At 46.6% G+C, this 22,222-nt stretch overlaps 1 protein-coding gene across 1 annotated transcript in view; it reads left to right on the forward strand.

Moving 5' to 3' along the window:
* Positions 1 to 22,222, forward strand: part of LOC134980785 (hemicentin-1-like) — a 102,533-nt gene that overhangs the window by 69,237 nt on the left and 11,074 nt on the right. Inside the window, exons 7-12 of the mRNA XM_063947752.1 lie at positions 3,928 to 4,206; positions 5,104 to 5,382; positions 6,674 to 6,952; positions 7,844 to 8,122; positions 9,426 to 9,704; positions 19,668 to 19,946. Of these exons, the coding sequence (XP_063803822.1) occupies positions 3,928 to 4,206; positions 5,104 to 5,382; positions 6,674 to 6,952; positions 7,844 to 8,122; positions 9,426 to 9,704; positions 19,668 to 19,946 (1,674 nt within the window). The remainder of the gene's footprint in view (positions 1 to 3,927; positions 4,207 to 5,103; positions 5,383 to 6,673; positions 6,953 to 7,843; positions 8,123 to 9,425; positions 9,705 to 19,667; positions 19,947 to 22,222) is intronic.

Here is a 22,222-nt window from a genome sequence, read left to right on the forward strand (position 1 = left end):
CCAAAATCTTGCCTAGGGCATCATATTGGTTAGGGCCGGCTCTGACTTCCTCCAAGCCAAAGTTCCCGCCAACACCCAAAACTGCCTCCAACATGGGTGCAGCCATGTTGGAGGAAGTCACCTGATGGATCTCAGACATTTTGATTGCTGTTCTCAGTCACTGATCACAACAGCCTATCACAAGTGACCGATACCTATAAAGAGAGCAGCATGGCCACTCCCAAATCATCAGTACACGTTCAGTGTATGCAGCTCTGTGCTGAGCTCCCTGATACTAAGGTGTCAGTGCTACCAATCCCGTTCCAGTCCGGTTACTATCTGATTCCTGTCCAGCCTCCACTCTGGTTTCAGTCCGGTTATTATCGAGTTCCAGTCGAATCTCCTCTCTGGTGCCAGCCTGGTTAATATCCTGTTCCAGTCCAGCCTTTACTCTGCTTCCAGCCCGGTCACTGTCTGGTTCCACTCCAGTCTCCAATCCGGTTCCAACCTGGTAGCGCTTCACCGAGTATTCTTTGTTTCACAGTCTTCAATCCGGTTCAGCCAACCAGGTTACTATTTGGCTCCAGTCCAGCTACCAACCCTGTTCCAGTCCGGTCACTACCTAGTTCTAGTCAAGTCTCCTCTCCGAAACCAGTCCGTTCACTAACCAACTTTCAGTCCAGTTGTCATCACTCTAGTCCAGTGCCAGCATTTTAAACTTTTTCCTGTATCTAGTCACTGCTGCCTACATCCAGCCAGGAGTTCAATTCTAAAGACTTTTAATAAATTTGACTTCTTACTCTTGCACGCCTTCAGGCCAGCCACTGCTAGAGCACCAGTGAACCTCCTAAAGTGTGCACATCATTCCATGAGGAGGAGTTGGATTAAGCCTCTACGCTTCCTCCATACTACAGCTGCTTCTGCTCCAGCCTCTCATGCCAATCCAAGCCTACTCAAACCCTCAGGCCTGATAGGAATTTCCTTATACCTGACAGAAGATGCTGCATTACACTATATGTCCAATATGGAGAGATGACATCTGTCCATCATATCTGTCTGAGGAGAAATAATTTCTATAGTGGTAAATTGTTTTTTTTTTTTTTACACAAAAACAAAATAAAACAGGGGGGGTGGTCTATACACTGGGGGTGGGGAAGGGGGGGGGGGGGGGTCACAGTGGCTGTACACCAATCTCACTGTGACTGCATGATGGGGATATTATACACTCTGCAGGTTACATCTAAACTAGGGATGACTGGGTCCGGATCTCCAAGAACCGAACTGCCCGAACTTCACAATCTAAACCAGGATCTGAGTCCGGCTCGGGTTTTCCCACCTGACTCGGATCCCAAAATGAGGCAAAATGTCATCCTCTCACAGTCAGGTTCTCACAAGTTTTGGATTCTGCAAAAGGTCTCCCCTGGTGATTTGCAGCATTTCACTCCAGCGGTGGAGTTGTGTAAGTGAAGACGTGCTTGTGCTGTGTCCTCCAGGGGTGCTCTGTCCATCCATAAAGGGGTTGCTGTGTCCTCCAGGGTTACTCTGTCCATCCATCCAGCTGTACTCTGTCCATCCATCCAAGGGCTCTGCCCCAGTGTAAAATTAAAATAATAAAAGCTAAAAATATAATTGCAAATTTTTGTTGTTGTGCTGTACCTCAGTGTACTATACAATTGTTTTTCAGTTTTCATAAGTTCTAGGACACTGCCAGTCAGGCCACAGTATAATATTCTTTCTCATACACATATTGTGTGGAACTGTAGGTGGAAGTGAAACGCAGTGCAATATTTTTATTTCTGACTCATACACATATTGCGTGGAACTGTAGGTGTAAGTAAACCGCAGTGCAATATTTTTATTTCTGACTCATACACATATTGTGTGGAACTGTAGGTGGAAGTAAACCGCAGTGCAATATTGTGATTTCTGACTCATACACTTATTGTGTGGAACTGTAGGTGGAAGTGAACCGCAGTGTAATATTGTTATTTCTGACTCATACATATATTGTGTGGAACTGTAGGTGGAAGTGAACCGCAGTGCAATATTGTTATTTCTGACTCATACACATATTGTGTAGAACTGTAGGTGGAAGTGAATCGCAGTGTAATGTTGTTATTTCTGACTTGTATACATATTGTGTGGATCTGTAGGTGAAGTGAACTGCAATGTAATATTATTATTTCTGACTTGTACACCTCCAAAAAATACAGAGGCACCTGTAAGGGTGGATTCCAGTGGGGGTGAACTAATATTGTGTGAAGAAGATGATGTACACACTGATGGGGTGAGGAATCTGATGACGATGATGACATCTTGCCTATGTAGAGCCAGTTTGAGTACATAGAGATCAATGCTAGCAATGTCTGCTGCCCATTGTCACTGCCCATTGTAATGTCTGCTGCCCATTGTCACTGTCACTAGTGGTTGGCATGATTGATTTGTATGAACCACCACTAAACAAGCTGCTTGTTTAGTGGTGGTTCATACAAATCAATCATGCCAACCACCAGTGACAGTCTCTGTTGCTGAAATGATTGGTTTGCTAAACTGTGCATGTCCTGATTAATATACAACATAAGGGTGGGTGTGAGAGCCCAAGGACAATTCCATCTTGCACCTCTTTTCTTTGCATTATGAGCTATTTTGGAGCATTGCTGACTGTATCGACAAACATTTGTGTAGTTTATTAAATTGTGTACAGGGTGTCTGCCACTGCAGTGCCATTCTGTTTCCTAGATGTGCCGTGTTGGAAGTTGAGGTGCCGCCCACTTCTGTCGCTTAGCTTAGTCATCCAGCTACCTCGATGCAACCTTTTGGTCTAAACTGGATGAAAGCAATATTGTGAGCTGTGAGGTGGAATGGAAATGAGTGGAAATGAATGTTATTGAGGTTATTAATGCTGTAGGAACAAAAATAACCCAAAATTCTGTGATTTTAGTTGTTTTTATGATCTAAAAAGATCCAAAACACGTAAGGGTGGTTTTGGCAAAACACAAAGGAGATACAGAGCAAAAACCAAAACACGGGGGTCAGCGCACACCCCTAATATAGATATGTGTGTACACACACACCCACTGACAATAGCGCAACATGAGGTCTGAGTCTTTGTGTAGCACTTGCTGGCTGTGTATGGTGCATGTCACAGTACCCAGTCATAGGTGTGCGCAGGGGGGGTGCCTGGTGCGCACAGGCACCCCCTAATGTCTGGCACCACGATCTCGCATGCCTGATGCAGTGATCACCGAGCAGGCTGATTACTGTCCCCTCTGCGCTGCACCCTGTCAGGACTGCATTACTGACTGGCCGCCTGGGTTCATCAAGGGTGCCACTGCCACCGGCTTTCAAACTCCCGGCTCCACCTCCATGTATAAAAACAGCGTGATGTGACGTGATGACATCATGCTGCTCACACGCCCACCCATCACACCCGCCACATACACACCTCTCTCCTTCTATGCTATGCCAACGCCAGCCACTGATGAGGAGCAGCATGCAGCCAGCGTTCCTCTTAGGAAGACAAATTCAATACTGGCAGGCGGTCGGCAGCAGCATTGATACGTCACTCATTTTTCCAGCAGCAGCAGTACTAGTCTGCGACTGTCAGTGTCAGTGAGTGGCTGACTTGTAAGTAAGCTGCTGCAGCTTGCAGGGGAAAGAGAGAGGGGGCCAGACCAGGCTGAGGAGGAGCAGTGTAATTGCAGTGAGTGCCATCAGGGGTGTTTGTTTGGTGCACACCACAACATCTGACAATGTATCTGCATTATATTATATTATATATTATATTATATTGGTACAAAGGTGGATATTTATATTGTGCTGACCATCAATAGATGGTGCGTGACATACCCAAAAGGTGGTGCTAGACAGACCACTCCGACGGTGCACCCCCTAATAAAATGTGCTGCGCACGCCTATGTACCCAGTACTTGGTATTATCTCTTCCAGCCACGTTTAGTGCTCCGACCATAAGAGCTAGTCCATCACCAGTGACAGAGGGCGATGAGATGACTCTGACCTGTGACACAACACGTTCCCCGGTCACAGCTACTACAGGACTACACTTTGCTTTCTACAGAGATGAGAAGAATGTGCAGGAATTCAGTACATCAGCTACATACAGAGTTACGTCAGCCAAGCAGGAGGATTCTGGGAGATATCACTGTGATGTCACATCACCCACCAGCAAAGTGACAAAGATGAGCAACGTGTTATCTATTGATATCGGTGAGTGCAGGATACTGATATCATATGTCTGTGTACAGTACTTCCCAGCATTGCACAGGGCAACATCAGGGCACAAACGGATAACCAACACCACCACGAGCCACACATTCCCAACTTTTGTGTCTAAAATCAGGGCCGTCATGTAAAAAAATGGAACATCTGGAGAGATATAGTGTATATCCATATGGTTAGCTATGAGATATATGACCTGGTCACTGAGATTTCTGCCCATTCAGTTTGGTCATCCTCTTACATTTGAGGTTACACTGTGGTTTAATCATTAATAATGCTCTATCAATGTGTTAGGTGTGTGAGAGAATCAGCAGCGCTATACATGTGTATTATAAGAAACAATATTCTACTGTGAGATATAGGGTTACTGGAAGTGACACAATCCATATACCTGACAGAAGGTGCTGCAATACACTGTATATCCTGTATGGGGAGCTGACATCTGTCCATCACATCTGTCTGAGGAGAAATCCTTTCCACAAGTAGTCAATGATGGGGAGAAATATCTGTGATTTTGCCTCCAACATTTAATACACCAAACAGTTTCCATTACTGTGTGGAATGGTGGCCGGCATTCATTGTGACCCTGATCTCCTCCTTCAACTTTGGGACAATATTGAGGAAAACAAAAAAACATGTGGGTGTTCTTTATAACGGGGGTGGGGGGAGGGGGGGGGGGGTGTCACAGAGAAGCTGTACACCAGTCTCACACTGGCTGCATGATGGGGACATTATACACTGTGCAGGTTACATATATATATGTGCGCAGCACACACCCAAGCACTATAGTACAACATGGTATCTGCATCTATGTGTAGCACTTGCTGGCTGTAAATGACCCACATGTCACACCGTACCGGTACTTAGTATCATCATCTCTTTCAGCCACGTTTAGCGCTCCAACAATAAGAAGTGGTCCATCATCAGTGACAGAGGGCGATGAGATGACTCTGACCTGTGACACAACACGTTCCCCGGTCACAGCTACTACAGGACTACACTTTGCTTTCTACAGAGATGAGAAGGAAGTGCAGGACTTCAATACATCAGTTACATACAGAGTTACGTCAGCTAAGCAGGAGGATTCTGGGAGATATCGCTGTGATGTCACATCTCCCACCAGCAGACTGACAAAGAGGAGCAACGTGTTATCTATTCATATAGGTGAGTGTGGGAGACTGATGTTATATTGTACTTCCCAGCATTGCACAGGGCAACACCAGGGCACAAACTGAACACAACTCCCTCCACCGATCCACACAATCCATGCCCCCAAATGGGGAATTCCCAACTTCTGATTCCAAAATCAGGAATGCCATGTCATAAATGGGACATCTAGAGAGATATTGGGGGTCATTCAGACCCGATCACTGCTGTGCGTTTTCTCACAGCGGGCGATTGGGTCTGAACTGCGCATGCGCATGCACCGCAATGCACACGTGTGTCGGTCCGCAGCGACGGGGAGCGACGTGATGGTGTGAAGAAAGCACTCGCAAGGAGATTGACAGGAAGAGGCCGTTTGTGAGTGGCAACTGACCGTTTCCAGGGAGTGTCCGGAAAAACGCAGGAGGGACCAGGTGTTTGGAGGGAAGGTTTCTGATGTCCGCTCCGGACCTGATCATCGCTATGGCTGCGTAAGTCCTGGGCTGTGCAGAGACTGCACAAACTCCTGTTTCTGCAGCTCTCTGCACATGCCATCGCACCCCTGCACACATCCGCTACCCTCCCCCTGTGGGCGGCGACTACCTGATCGCAGGGATGCAAAAAACACAGCCTTGCGATTAGGTCTGAATTAGGCCCATTGTGTATGTCTATATGGTTAAATACTGTATAATAAATAAATAAATATATATACACACACACACACACACACACACACACACACACACACACACACACACACTAATGATTGCTCGGCACTCTTGCTCCAAACTATGTACTCAGTTTGCTCGGTGCCATCCACAGCCCAAACAGCAATGTAGTCACCAAAGTTGGCGGCACTCACGGACTTCTGGCAAACAAAGAACAGAGAGCAAACCTGTCTTGAGTTTCTTTCTACGTTTCGGTATATTTCAACCTTCAGCAGGAATAACACATAATACAAACATCTTACACCAAAATGTTCCCATTACTGTGTGGAATGGTTGTCGGCATTCATTGTGAGCTCCTTCTTCGTCTTCTGGAAAATATGAAGGAAAACAAAATCAATGTGGGTGGTCTATATACCGGGGGTGGGAGCCGGGGTTGTGTGTGTGTCACAGAGGAGCTGTATACCGCTCTCACACTGGCTCCATTATGGGGACATTATACACTGTGCAGGTTCCATATGTATCTGTACGCAGCTCACACCCAAGCACAATAGTACAACATGACACCAGCATCTTTGTGTAGCACTTGCTGGCTGTAAATGGCCCACATGTCACACCGTACTGGTACTTTGTATCATCTCTTTCAGCCACATTTAGTGCTCCAACAATAAGAAGTGGTCCATCATCAGTGACAGAGGGCGATGAGATGACTCTGACCTGTGACACAGCACGTTCCCCGGTCACAGCTACTACAGGACTACACTTTGCTTTCTACAGAGGTGAGAAAGAAGTGCAGAAATACAGTACATCAGCTACATACACAGTTATGTCAGCCAAGGAGGAGGATTCTGGGACATATCGCTGTGATGTCACATTTCCCAGAGGCAGACTGACAAAGAGGAGCAACGTGTTATCTATTGATATCGGTGAGTGCAGGACACTGATATCATATGTCTGTGTACTTCCCAGCATTGCACAGGGCAACATCAGGGCACAAACTGATAACCAACACCACCACGAGCCACACATTCCCAACTTTTGTGTCTAAAATCAGGGCTGTCATGTAAAAAAAATGGAACATCTGGAGAGATATAGTGTATATCCATATGGTTAGCTATGAGATATATGACCTGGTCACTGAGATTTCTGCCCATCCAGTTTGGTCATCCTTTTACATTTGAGGTTACACTGTGGTTTAATCATTAATAATGCTCTATCAATGTGTTAGGTGTGTGAGAGAATCAGCAGCGCTATACATGTGTATTATAAGAAACAATATTCTACTGTGAGATATAGGGTTACTGGAAGTGACACAATCCATATACCTGACAGAAGGTGCTGCAATACACTGTATATCCTGTATGGGGAGCTGACATCTGTCCATCACATCTGTCTGAGGAGAAATCCTTTCCACAGGTAGTAAATGATGGGGAGAAATGTCTGTGATTTTGCCTCCAACATTTAATACACCAAACAGTTTCCATTACTGTGTGGAATGGTGGCCGGCATTCATTGTGACCCTGATCCTTCTTTGACTTTGGGATAATATTGAGGAAAACAAAAAAACATGTGGGTGTTCTTTATAACGGGGGTGGGGGGAGGGGGGGGGGGCTGTCACAGAGAAGCTGTACACCAGTCTCACACTGGCTGCATGATGGGGACATTATACACTGTGCAGGTTACATATATATATGTGCGCAGCACACACCCAAGCACTATAGTACAACATGGTATCTGCATCTATGTGTAGCACTTGCTGGCTGTAAATGACCCACATGTCACACCGTACCGGTACTTAGTATCATCATCTCTTTCAGCCACGTTTAGCGCTCCAACAATAAGAAGTGGTCCATCATCAGTGACAGAGGGCGATGAGATGACTCTGACCTGTGACACAACACGTTCCCCGGTCACAGCTACTACAGGACTACACTTTGCTTTCTACAGAGATGAGAAGGAAGTGCAGGACTTCAATACATCAGTTACATACAGAGTTACGTCAGCTAAGCAGGAGGATTCTGGGAGATATCGCTGTGATGTCACATCTCCCACCAGCAGACTGACAAAGAGGAGCAACGTGTTATCTATTCATATAGGTGAGTGTGGGAGACTGATGTTATATTGTACTTCCCAGCATTGCACAGGGCAACACCAGGGCACAAACTGAACACAACTCCCTCCACCGATCCACACAATCCATGCCCCCAAATGGGGAATTCCCAACTTCTGATTCCAAAATCAGGAATGCCATGTCATAAATGGGACATCTAGAGAGATATTGGGGGTCATTCAGACCCGATCACTGCTGTGCGTTTTCTCACAGCGGGCGATTGGGTCTGAACTGCGCATGCGCATGCACCGCAATGCACACGTGTGTCGGTCCGCAGCGACGGGGAGCGACGTGATGGTGTGAAGAAAGCACTCGCAAGGAGATTGACAGGAAGAGGCCGTTTGTGGGTGGCAACTGACCGTTTCCAGGGAGTGTCCGGAAAAACGCAGGAGGGACCAGGTGTTTGGAGGGAAGGTTTCTGATGTCCGCTCCGGACCTGATCATCGCTATGGCTGCGTAAGTCCTGGGCTGTGCAGAGACTGCACAAACTCCTGTTTCTGCAGCTCTCTGCACATGCCATCGCACCCCTGCACACATCCGCTACCCTCCCCCTGTGGGCGGCGACTACCTGATCGCAGGGATGCAAAAAACACAGCCTTGCGATTAGGTCTGAATTAGGCCCATTGTGTATGTCTATATGGTTAAATACTGTATAATAAATAAATAAATATATATACACACACACACACACACACACACACACACACACACACACACACACACACACACACACACACTAATGATTGCTCGGCACTCTTGCTCCAAACTATGTACTCAGTTTGCTCGGTGCCATCCACAGCCCAAACAGCAATGTAGTCACCAAAGTTGGCGGCACTCACGGACTTCTGGCAAACAAAGAACAGAGAGCAAACCTGTCTTGAGTTTCTTTCTACGTTTCGGTATATTTCAACCTTCAGCAGGAATAACACATAATACAAACATCTTACACCAAAATGTTCCCATTACTGTGTGGAATGGTTGTCGGCATTCATTGTGAGCTCCTTCTTCGTCTTCTGGAAAATATGAAGGAAAACAAAATCAATGTGGGTGGTCTATATACCGGGGGTGGGAGCCGGGGTTGTGTGTGTGTCACAGAGGAGCTGTATACCGCTCTCACACTGGCTCCATTATGGGGACATTATACACTGTGCAGGTTCCATATGTATCTGTACGCAGCTCACACCCAAGCACAATAGTACAACATGACACCAGCATCTTTGTGTAGCACTTGCTGGCTGTAAATGGCCCACATGTCACACCGTACTGGTACTTTGTATCATCTCTTTCAGCCACATTTAGTGCTCCAACAATAAGAAGTGGTCCATCATCAGTGACAGAGGGCGATGAGATGACTCTGACCTGTGACACAGCACGTTCCCCGGTCACAGCTACTACAGGACTACACTTTGCTTTCTACAGAGGTGAGAAAGAAGTGCAGAAATACAGTACATCAGCTACATACACAGTTATGTCAGCCAAGGAGGAGGATTCTGGGACATATCGCTGTGATGTCACATTTCCCAGAGGCAGACTGACAAAGAGGAGCAACGTGTTATCTATTGATATCGGTGAGTGCAGGACACTGATATCATATGTCTGTGTACTTCCCAGCATTGCACAGGGCAACATCAGGGCACAAACTGATAACCAACACCACCACGAGCCCTCTAGTATCTTGAATAACTGTCTCCTCTGTGGCGGTGGCCATTTTGGGAGGGAAGTTTTCAATACAGCTGCTGAAGGGTCGGAGGACAGTGGCGGAACGTCAGGGACGGCGGCGGGCAGGCAGGTGGCTGCATGAGCATCCCAGGCCTTCCTCTCTCTGTCAGAGAGGCTGGGCCAGGGACAGCTGTGCCCCCAGCACCCCCCTGATGGCGGCCCTGTCTGTGTACTTCCCAGCATTGTATAGGGCAACATCAGGGCACAAACTGAACACAACTCCCTCTACCGATCCACACAAGCCATGCCCCCAAATGTAGAGATGAGCGGGTTCGGTTTCTCTGAATCCGAACCCGCACGAACTTCATGTTTTTTTTCACGGGTCCGAGCGACTCGGATCTTCCCGCCTTGCTCGGTTAACCCGAGCGCGCCCGAACGTCATCATGACGCTGTCGGATTCTCGCGAGGCTCGGATTCTATCGCGAGACTCGGATTCTATATAAGGAGCCGCGCGTCGCCGCCATTTTCACACGTGCATTGAGATTGATAGGGAGAGGACGTGGCTGGCGTCCTCTCCATTTAGATTAGAAGAGAGAGAGAGAGAGAGATTGACCTGATTTACTGGAGCTTAGGAGTACTGTAGAAGTGTAGAGAGTGCAGAGTTTACTAGTGACTGACCACAGTGACCACCAGACAGTGCAGTTTTATTTAATATATCCGTTCTCTGCCTGAAAAAAACGATACACACAGTGACTCAGTCACATACCATATCTGTGTGCACTGCTCAGCCCAGTGTGCTGCATCATCTATGTATATATATCTGACTGTGCTCAGCTCACACAGCTTATAATTGTGGGGGAGACTGGGGAGCACTGCAGTGCCAGTTATAGGTTATAGCAGGAGCCAGGAGTACATATTATATTAAAATTAAACAGTGCACACTTTTGCTGCAGGAGTGCCACTGCCAGTGTGACTGACCAGTGACCTGACCACACTGACCACCAGTATAGTTAGTAGTATACTATATTGTGTGATTGCCTGAAAAAGTTAAACACTCGTCGTGTGACTTCACTTGTGTGGTGTTTTTTTTTTTATTCTATAAAAAACTCATTCTGCTGACAGACAGTGTCCAGCAGGTCCGTCATTATATAATATATATACCTGTCCGGCTGCAGTAGTGATATATATATATTTTTTATATCATTATTTATCATCCAGTCGCTGCAGACACAGTACGGTAGTTCACGGCTGTAGCTACCTCTGTGTCGGCACTCGGCAGTCCGTCCATAATTGTATACCACCTACCCGAGGTTTTTTTTTTCTTTCTTCTTTATACATACATACTACTACATCTCTTTATCAACCAGTCTATATTAGCAGCAGACACAGTACGGTAGTTCACGGCTGTAGCTACCTCTGTGTCGGCACTCGGCAGTCCGTCCATAATTGTATACCACCTACCCGTGGTTTTTTTTTCTTTCTTCTTTATACATACATACTACTACATCTCTTTATCAACCAGTCTATATTAGCAGCAGACACAGTACAGTACGGTAGTTCACGGCTGTAGCTACCTCTGTGTCGGCACTCGGCAGTCCGTCCATAATTGTATACCACCTACCCGTGTTTTTTTTTTTCTTTCTTCTTTATACATACTACATCTCATTATCATCCAGTCTATATTAGCAGCAGACACAGTACAGTACGGTAGTCCACGGCTGTAGCTACCTCTGTGTCGGCACTCGGCAGTCCATCCATAATTGTATACCACCTACCCGTGGTTTTTTTTTCTTTCTTCTTTATACATACTACATCTCATTATCATCCAGTCTATATTAGCAGCAGACACAGTACAGTACGGTAGTCCACGGCTGTAGCTACCTCTGTGTCGGCACTCGGCAGTCCGTCCATAATTGAATACCACCTAACCGTGGTTTTTTTTTCTTTCTTCTTTATACATACTACATCTCATTATCATCCAGTCTATATTAGCAGCAGACACAGTACAGTACGGTAGTCCACAGCTGTAGCTACCTCTGTGTCGGCACTCGGCAGTCCATCCATAATTGTATACCACCTACCCGTGGTTTTTTTTTCTTTCTTCTTTATACATACTACATCTCATTATCATCCAGTCTATATTAGCAGCAGACACAGTACAGTACGGTAGTCCACGGCTGTAGCTACCTCTGTGTCGGCACTCGGCAGTCCGTCCATAATTGTATACCACCTACCCGTGTTTTTTTCTTTCTTTCTTCTTTATACATACATACTACTACATCTCTTTATCAACCAGTCTATATTAGCAGCAGACACAGTACAGTACGGTAGTTCACGGCTGTAGCTACCTCTGTGTCGGCACTCGGCAGTCCGTCCATAATTGTATACCACCTACCCGTGGTTTTTTTTTCTTTCTTCTTTATACATACTACATCTCATTATCATCCAGTCTATATTAGCAGCAGACACAGTACAGTACGGTAGTCCACGGCTGTAGCTACCTCTGTGTCGGCACTCGGCAGTCCATCCATAATTGTATACCACCTAACCGTGGTTTTTTTTTCTTTCTTCTTTATACATACTACATCTCATTATCATCCAGTCTATATTAGCAGCAGACACAGTACAGTACGGTAGTCCACGGCTGTAGCTACCTCTGTGTCGGCACTCGGCAGTCCATCCATAATTGTATACCACCTAACCGTGGTTTTCTTTTCTTTCTTCTTTATACATACTACATCTCATTATCATCCAGTCTATATTAGCAGCAGACACAGTACAGTACGGTAGTCCACGGCTGTAGCTACCTCTGTGTCGGCACTCGGCAGTCCATCCATAATTGTATACCACCTAACCGTGGTTTTTTTTTCTTTCTTCTTTATACATACTACATCTCATTATCATCCAGTCTATATTAGCAGCAGACACAGTACAGTACGGTAGTCCACGGCTGTAGCTACCTCTGTGTCGGCACTCGGCAGTCCATCCATAATTGTATACTAGTATCCATCCATCTCCATTGTTTACCTGAGGTGCCTTTTAGTTGTGCCTATTAAAATATGGAGAACAAAAATGTTGAGGTTCCAAAATTAGGGAAAGATCAAGATCCACTTCCACCTCGTGCTGAAGCTGCTGCCACTAGTCATGGCCGAGACGATGAAATGCCAGCAACGTCGTCTGCCAAGGCCGATGCCCAATGTCATAGTACAGAGCATGTCAAATCCAAAACACCAAATATCAGTAAAAAAAGGACTCCAAAACCTAAAATAAAATTGTCGGAGGAGAAGCGTAAACTTGCCAATATGCCATTTACCACACGGAGTGGCAAGGAACGGCTGAGGCCCTGGCCTATGTTCATGGCTAGTGGTTCAGCTTCACATGAGGATGGAAGCACTCAGCCTCTCGCTAGAAAACTTAAAAGACTCAAGTTGGCAAAAGCACCGCAAAGAACTGTGCGTTCTTCGAAATCCCAAATCCACAAGGAGAGTCCAATTGTGTCGGTTGCGATGCCTGACCTTCCCAACACTGGACGTGAAGAGCATGCGCCTTCCACCATTTGCACGCCCCCTGCAAGTGCTGGAAGGAGCACCCGCAGTCCAGTTCCTGATAGTCAGATTGAAGATGTCAGTGTTGAAGTACACCAGGATGAGGAGGATATGGGTGTTGCTGGCGCTGGGGAGGAAATTGACCAGGAGGATTCTGATGGTGAGGTGGTTTGTTTAAGTCAGGCACCCGTGGAGACACCTGTTGTCCGTGGGAGGAATATGGCCGTTGACATGCCTGGTGAAAATACCAAAAAAATCAGCTCTTCGGTGTGGAGGTATTTCACCAGAAATGCGGACAACATTTGTCAAGCCGTGTGTTCCCTTTGTCAAGCTGTAATAAGTAGGGGTAAGGACGTTAACCACCTTGGAACATCCTCCCTTATACGTCACCTGCAGCGCATTCATAATAAGTCAGTGACAAGTTCAAAAACTTTGGGCGACAGCGGAAGCAGTCCACTGACCAGTAAATCCCTTCCTCTTGTAACCAAGCTCACGCAAACCACCCCACCAACTCCCTCAGTGTCAATTTCCTCCTTCCCCAGGAATGCCAATAGTCCTGCAGGCCATGTCACTGGCAATTCTGACGAGTCCTCTCCTGCCTGGGATTCCTCCGATGCATCCTTGCGTGTAACGCCTACTGCTGCTGGCGCTGCTGTTGTTGCTGCTGGGAGTCGATGGTCATCCCAGAGGGGAAGTCGTAAGCCCACTTGTACTACTTCCAGTAAGCAATTGACTGTCCAACAGTCCTTTGCGAGGAAGATGAAATATCACAGCAGTCATCCTGCTGCAAAGCGGATAACTGAGGCCTTGACAACTATGTTGGTGTTAGACGTGCATCCGGTATCCGCCGTTAGTTCACAGGGAACTAGACAATTTATTGAGGCAGTGTGCCCCCGTTACCAAATACCATCTAGGTTCCACTTCTGTAGGCAGGCGATACCGAGAATGTACACGGACGTCAGAAAAAGACTCACCAGTGTCCTAAAAAATGCAGTTGTACCCAATGTCCACTTAACCACGGACATGTGGACAAGTGGAGCAGGGCAGGGTCAGGACTATATGACTGTGACAGCCCACTGGGTAGATGTATGGACTCCCGCCGCAAGAACAGCAGCGGCGGCACCAGTAGCAGCATCTCGCAAACGCCAACTCTTTCCTAGGCAGGCTACGCTTTGTATCACCGCTTTCCAGAATACGCACACAGCTGAAAACCTCTTACGGCAACTGAGGAAGATCATCGCAGAATGGCTTACCCCAATTGGACTCTCCTGTGGATTTGTGGCATCGGACAACGCCAGCAATATTGTGTGTGCATTAAATATGGGCAAATTCCAGCACGTCCCATGTTTTGCACATACCTTGAATTTGGTGGTGCAGAATTTTTTAAAAAACGACAGGGGCGTGCAAGAGATGCTGTCGGTGGCCAGAAGAATTGCGGGACACTTTCGGCGTACAGGCACCACGTACAGAAGACTGGAGCACCACCAAAAACTACTGAACCTGCCCTGCCATCATCTGAAGCAAGAAGTGGTAACGAGGTGGAATTCAACCCTCTTTATGCTTCAGAGGTTGGAGGAGCAGCAAAAGGCCATTCAAGCCTATACAATTGAGCACGATATAGGAGGAGGAATGCACCTGTCTCAAGTGCAGTGGAGAATGATTTCAACGTTGTGCAAGGTTCTGATGCCCTTTGAACTTGCCACACGTGAAGTCAGTTCAGACACTGCCAGCCTGAGTCAGGTCATTCCCCTCATCAGGCTTTTGCAGAAGAAGCTGGAGGCATTGAAGAAGGAGCTAAAAGGGAGCGATTCCGCTAGGCATGTGGGACTTGTGGATGGAGCCCTTAATTCGCTTAACAAGGATTCACGGGTGGTCAATCTGTTGAAATCAGAGCACTACATTTTGGCCACCGTGCTCGATCCTAGATTTAAAACCTACCTTGGATCTCTCTTTCCGGCAGACACAAGTCTGCTGGGGTGCAAAGACCTGCTGGTGACAAAATTGTCAAGTCAAGCGGAACGCGACCTGTCAACATCTCCTCCTTCACATTCTCCCGCAACTGGGGGTGCGAGGAAAAGGCTCAGAATTCCGAGCCCACCCGCTGGCGGTGATGCAGGGCAGTCTGGAGCGACTGCTGATGCTGACATCTGGTCCGGACTGAAGGACCTGACAACGATTACGGACATGTCGTCTACTGTCACTGCATATGATTCTCTCAACATTGAAAGAATGGTGGAGGATTATATGAGTGACCGCATCCAAGTAGGCACGTCACACAGTCCGTACTTATACTGGCAGGAAAAAGAGGCAATTTGGAGGCCCTTGCACAAACTGGCTTTATTCTACCTAAGTTGCCCTCCCACAAGTGTGTACTCCGAAAGAGTGTTTAGTGCCGCCGCTCACCTTGTCAGCAATCGGCGTACGAGGTTACATCCAGAAAATGTGGAGAAGATGATGTTCATTAAAATGAATTATAATCAATTCCTCCGCGGAGACATTGACCAGCAGCAATTGCCTCCACAAAGTACACAGGGAGCTGAGATGGTGGATTCCAGTGGGGACGAATTGATAATCTGTGAGGAGGGGGATGTACACGGTGATATATCGGAGGATGATGATGAGGTGGACATCTTGCCTCTGTAGAGCCAGTTTGTGCAAGGAGAGATTAATTGCTTCTTTTTTTGGGGGGGGTCCAAACCAACCCGTCATATCAGTCACAGTCGTGTGGCAGACCCTGTCACTGAAATGATGGGTTGGTTAAAGTGTGCATGTCCTGTTTATACAACATAAGGGTGGGTGGGAGGGCCCAAGGACAATTCCATCTTGCACCTCTTTTTTCTTTTATTTTTCTTTGCGTCATGTGCTGTTTGGGGAGGGTTTTTTGGAAGGGCCATCCTGCGTGACACTGCAGTGCCACTCCTAGATGGGCCCGGTGTTTGTGTCGGCCACTAGGGTCGCTTATCTTGCTCACACAGTCAGCTACCTCATTGCGCCTCTTTTTTTCTTTGCGTCATGTGCTGTTTGGGGAGGGTTTTTTGGAAGGGACATCCTGCGTGACACTGCAGTGCCACTCCTAGATGGGCCCGGTGTTTGTGTCGGCCACTAGGGTCGCTTATCTTACTCACACAGTCAGCTACCTCATTGCGCCTCTTTTTTTCTTTGCGTCATGTGCTGTTTGGGGAGGGTTTTTTGGAAGGGACATCCTGCGTGACACTGCAGTGCCACTCCTAGATGGGCCCGGTGTTTGTGTCGGCCACTAGGGTCGCTTATCTTGCTCACACAGTCAGCTACCTCATTGCGCCTCTTTTTTTCTTTGCGTCATGTGCTGTTTGGGGAGGGTTTTTTGGAAGGGACATCCTGCGTGACACTGCAGTGCCACTCCTAGATGGGCCCGGTGTTTGTGTCGGCCACTAGGGTCGCTTATCTTACTCACACAGCGACCTCGGTGCAAATTTTAGGACTAAAAATAATATTGTGAGGTGTGAGGTATTCAGAATAGACTGAAAATGAGTGGAAATTATGGTTTTTGAGGTTAATAATACCTTGGGATCAAAATGACCCCCAAATTCTATGATTTAAGCTGTTTTTTAGGGTTTTTTGAAAAAAACACCCGAATCCAAAACACACCCGAATCCGACAAAAAAAATTCGGTGAGGTTTTGCCAAAACGCGGTCGAACCCAAAACACGGCCGCGGAACCGAACCCAAAACCAAAACACAAAACCCGAAAAATTTCCGGCGCTCATCTCTACCCAAATGGGGAATTCCCAACTTCTGATTCCAAAATTAGGGATGCCATGTCCTAAATGGGACATCTGGAGAGATATTGGGGGTCATTCAGACCCGATCACTGCTGTGCGTTTTCGCACAGCGGGCGATTGGGTCTGAACTGCGCATGCATATGCACCACAATGCACACGTGCGTTGGTCCGCAGGGGCGGGGAGCGCCGGACAGCGACATGATGTGTGAAGAAAGCAATCGCAAACCTGTCTTGAATTTTTTTTATACGTTTCAATATATTTCAACCTTCATCAGGAATAACACATAATACAAACATCTTACACCAAAATGTATCCATTACTGTGAGGAATGGTGGCCGGCATTCATTGTGACCCTGATCCTTCTTCGTCTTCGGGAAAATATTAAGGAAAACAAAAACAGTGTGGATGGTCTGTATACCGGGGGTGGGAGCCGGGGTGGGTGTGTGTGTGTCACAGAGAAGCTGTACACCGGTCTCACACTGGCTGCATGATGGGGATATTATATACTGTGCAGGTTCCATATGTATCTGTGCGCGGGTGTAGTATGGTATGCCGGTGGTCGGGCTCCCGGCAACCAGCATACCGGCGCTGGGAGCCCGACCGCCGGCATACCGACAGTGTGGCGAGCGCAAATGAGCCCCTTGCGGGCTCGCCACGCTGCGGGCACGGTGGCGCGCCACGCTATTTTATTCTCCCTCCAGGGGGGTCGTGGACCCCCACGAGGGAGAATAAGTGTCGGTATGCTGGCTGTCGGGATTCCGGCGCCGGTATACTGTGCGCCGGGATCCCGACAGCCGGCATACTGAAGACCACCCCTGTGCGCAGCTCACACCCAAGCACAATAGTACAGCATGACACCAGCATCTTTGTGTAGCACTTGCTGGCTGTAAATGACCCACATGTCACACCGTACTGGTACTTAGTATCATCTTGTCAAAGTCGAAAAATATTGTAATACATGCCCCATGTACTAACCCCATGCACATGCCCGCTGCGCGTGCACTCGCTCGGCCGTGCTTGCGCATATCCACAACTTGCGTAATGGAGCTTTCCATGGCCATGCGCCTTGGCGTGTGGTATGCGCATTTACGGTAGGGTTTGTGAACGCATAGAGGGTTATTAGAACATTACATATTTAACCCTTATAGTGCACATTGTACACATAGCCCCCTGCACCACATAAGAAAGAAATAGCTGTTTAAAATAGTTACTGAACAAAGGGATTCACCTTTACAGGATAGGAGAGGACAGAACGAACAAGGTGGTGTTTGGTATTCAGCTGTAGGGTATTTTAAGGGAAACATTCCGGTGTTGGTTAGAGGAAGATCGCATGTTGCAGCGTATAGTTATGTGCAGAAGTAGAATATAGATATAAAACTGTATTTACTATGTATTATGTATGCGGCGGGAATCCAGAGGATACCACCCCCAAGAGCAGTTGAGAAGGACGTCGCCCACCTTTTCAAATCAACCTATGACCTCTCCTGTAATGTAAATGAGCATCTCTGTGTCCAATAGACAAAGGGATTACAGTGACCATTGTATTGTTTTGGATGAAGTGAATAAATAGAGCGTGCAGCAGGCTTGGTCACACAAGACTCTGAACGCTATCTACTTGACGAGCGGAGGACTGGATCCAGGTTGCGCTTGCGAAACATTCTCACGTATGTACATTCTCTGTAGCCATTATTCTGTTTAGATATCATGTTAGCTTGTAGTGTATAAATTGTATTGTTATTTCCTTTTGTCTAATTAATCCGCAGTGGCCTTAGAACCCTGTGGTTTCAAATACAAATCAGTGTTGTGTTTTCACTTTCCTGCCTGGGCTTTTAAAGTAGATTAACCTGTTTAAGGTGTAAAAGCATTGTTAAAGTGTACGCACTGTGAGTACTTTGTACCGACAGCGCTGCACAAGGTTTAAAGTGTATCATCATTACAGTGCCGTGCTGCAGAAGGTTTAAAGCATAAACGTATCATTACATTGTATCCCTAACAAGGTTTAAAATCTATCATCCTATTGTTTGCGTGCGGTGTGTACTTTGTACTCCCGGCGCGGCGTCCTGTACGCTAAGTCCGTAAGCTATAGGACTCTGTACGCAAATAGCGTACACAGTACGTAGCGTGTGTATTCAATCTAGCGGCCGCAGCGGCCCCACGATAAAGGTGTATTTAAAGTTATAGCTTTATGTTTAAAGATAATAATTGACATTATCAATCTTTCAGTCTCATTTACTGATCCAACAATAAGCACTAGTCCATCATCAGAAATGTGTCATTTAAAATAAAAGACAATTAAATGTATACATACAGTATATACATTTTTTCAGAACACTCCATATATATACGAACACACACACACACACACACACACACACACACACACACACACACACACACACATACATATATTTATCTTAATATAGGAAATAGGGGGGCACCAATATTTATCTTGCCTCCGGGCAACTGTGACGAACTTACGCCACTGCATCTATGTGTAGCACTTGCTGATTGTAAAGGACCCACATGTCACACCGTACCCAGTATTTGATATTATCATCTCTTTCAGCCACGTTTAGTGATCCAAAAATAAGAAGTGGTTCATCCTCGGTGACAGAGGGCGATGAGATGACTCTGACCTGTTACACAGCACGTTCCTCGGTCACAGCTACTACAGAACTACAGTTTGCTTTCTACAGAGATGAGCAGATAGTGCAGGACTTCAATACATCAGTTACATACAGAGTTACGTCAGCTAAGCAGGAGGATTCTGGGAGATATCGTTGTGATGTGAGATCTCCCACCGGCAGACTGACAAAGAGGAGCAACGTGTTATCTATTCATATAGGTGAGTGTGGGAGACTGATATTGTATGTACTCGGCACTCTTGCTCCAAACTATGTACTCAGGGGGTAATTCCAAGTTGATCGCAGCAGGATTTTTGATAGCAACTGGGCAAAACCATGTGCACTGCAGGGGAGGCAGATATAACATGTGCAGAAAGAGTTAGATTTGGGTGTGGTGTGTTCAATCTGCAATCTAATTTGCAGTGTAAAAATAAAGCAGCCAGTATTTACCCTGCACAGAAACAATATAACCCACCCAAATCTAACTCTTTCTGCACATGTTATATCTGCCTCCCCTGCAGTGCACATGGTTTTGCCCAGTTGCTATCAAAAATCCTGCTGCGATCAACTTGGAATTACCCCCTCAGTTTGCTCGGTGCCATCCACAGCCCAAGTCTTGAGTTTCTTTCTACGTTTCAGTATATTTCAACCTTCATCAGGAATAACACATAATACAAACATCTTACATTTATACACAAATTGCCACAAATTGCCACCACATGTGCAGCTCTACACCGCCCCAGGACAAATGACCAGAGACGTCATCACTACAGCACAAGCCAGTCCAGGAGGACATGGCTCTAGATATTAGTGCTACCATCACCATGGAAACTCATACACAGAAATACATTACACATTATTACATCAATGCAGCTCTGCAGAAATATAGAAACAATATAGAACTTTAGTTGCTCAGGCTGATACAATATAAGCAAATAAACAGATGTATCATACAAATATCATCCAACTATACACCATCAAGGCAGTATTCCTATATAGACTCATAATAAATAAAATAAGAATTTACTTACCGATAATTCTATTTCTCGTAGTCCGTAGTGGATGCTGGGAACTCCGTAAGGACCATGGGGAATAGCGGCTCCGCAGGAGACAGGGCACATCTAAAGAAAGCTTTAGGATCACCTGGTGTGCACTGGCTCCTCCCCCTATGACCCTCCTCCAAGCCTCAGTTAGGATACTGTGCCCGGACGAGCGTACACAATAAGGAAGGATTTTGAATCCCGGGTAAGACTCATACCAGCCACACCAATCACACTGTACAACTTGTGATCTGAACCCAGTTAACAGCATGATAATAGAGAAGCCTCTCGAAAAGATGGCTCACTACAACAATAACCCGAATTTTTTGGTAACAATAATTATGTACCAGTATTGCAGACAATCCGCACTTGGGATGGGCGCCCAGCATCCACTACGGACTACGAGAAATAGAATTATCGGTAAGTAAATTCTTATTTTCTCTGACGTCCTAGTGGATGCTGGGAACTCCGTAAGGACCATGGGGATTATACCAAAGCTCCCAAACGGGCGGGAGAGTGCGGATGACTCTGCAGCCCCCAATGAGAGAACTCCCGGTCCTCCTCAGCCAGGGTATCAAATTTGTAGAATTTTACAAACGTATTTGCTCCTGACCAAGTAACTGCTCGGCAAAGTTGTAAAGCCGAGACCCCTCGGGCAGCTGCCCAAGATGAGCCCACCTTCCTTGTGGAGTGGGCATTTACAGATTTTTGGCTGTGGCAGGCCTGCCACAGAATGTGCAAGCTGAATTGTACTACAAATCCAACGAGCAATAGTCTGCTTAGAAGCAGGAGCACCCAGCTAGTTGGGTGCATAGAGGATAAACAGCGAGTCAGATTTCCTGACTCCAGCCGTCCTGGAAACATATATTTTCCGGGTCCTGACAACGTCTAGCAACTTGGAGTCCTCCAAGTCCCTAGTAGCCGCAGGCACCACAATAGGTTTGGTTCAGGTGAACGCTGAAACCACCTTAGGGAGAAACTGAGGACGAGTCCTCAATTCCGCCCTGTCCGAATGGAAAATCAGATAAGGGCTTTTACAGGATAAAGCCACCAATTCTGACACGCGCCTGGCCCAGGCCAGAGCCAACAGCATGACCACTTTTTCTGTGAGATATTTTAACTCCACAGATTTAAGTGTGTCAAACCAATGTGACTTTTGGAACCCAAAAACCACCTGGAGATCCCAAAAGTGCCACTAAAGGCACAAAAGGAGGCTGTATATGCAGTACCCCTTTAACAAATGTCTGAACTTCAGGGACTGAAGCTAGTTCTTTTTTTTTTTTTTTGGAAGAAAATTGACAGAGCCGAAATTTGAACCTTAATGGACCCCAATTTCAGGCCCATAGATACTCCTGTTTGCAGGAAATGTAGGAATCGACCCAGTTGAATTTCCTCCGTCGAGCCTTACTGGCCTCGCACCACGCAACATATTTTCGCCAAATGCGGTGATAATGTTT

This window comes from Pseudophryne corroboree, chromosome 12, assembly GCF_028390025.1.
Source record: "Pseudophryne corroboree isolate aPseCor3 chromosome 12, aPseCor3.hap2, whole genome shotgun sequence".
NCBI lineage: Eukaryota > Metazoa > Chordata > Amphibia > Anura > Myobatrachidae > Pseudophryne > Pseudophryne corroboree.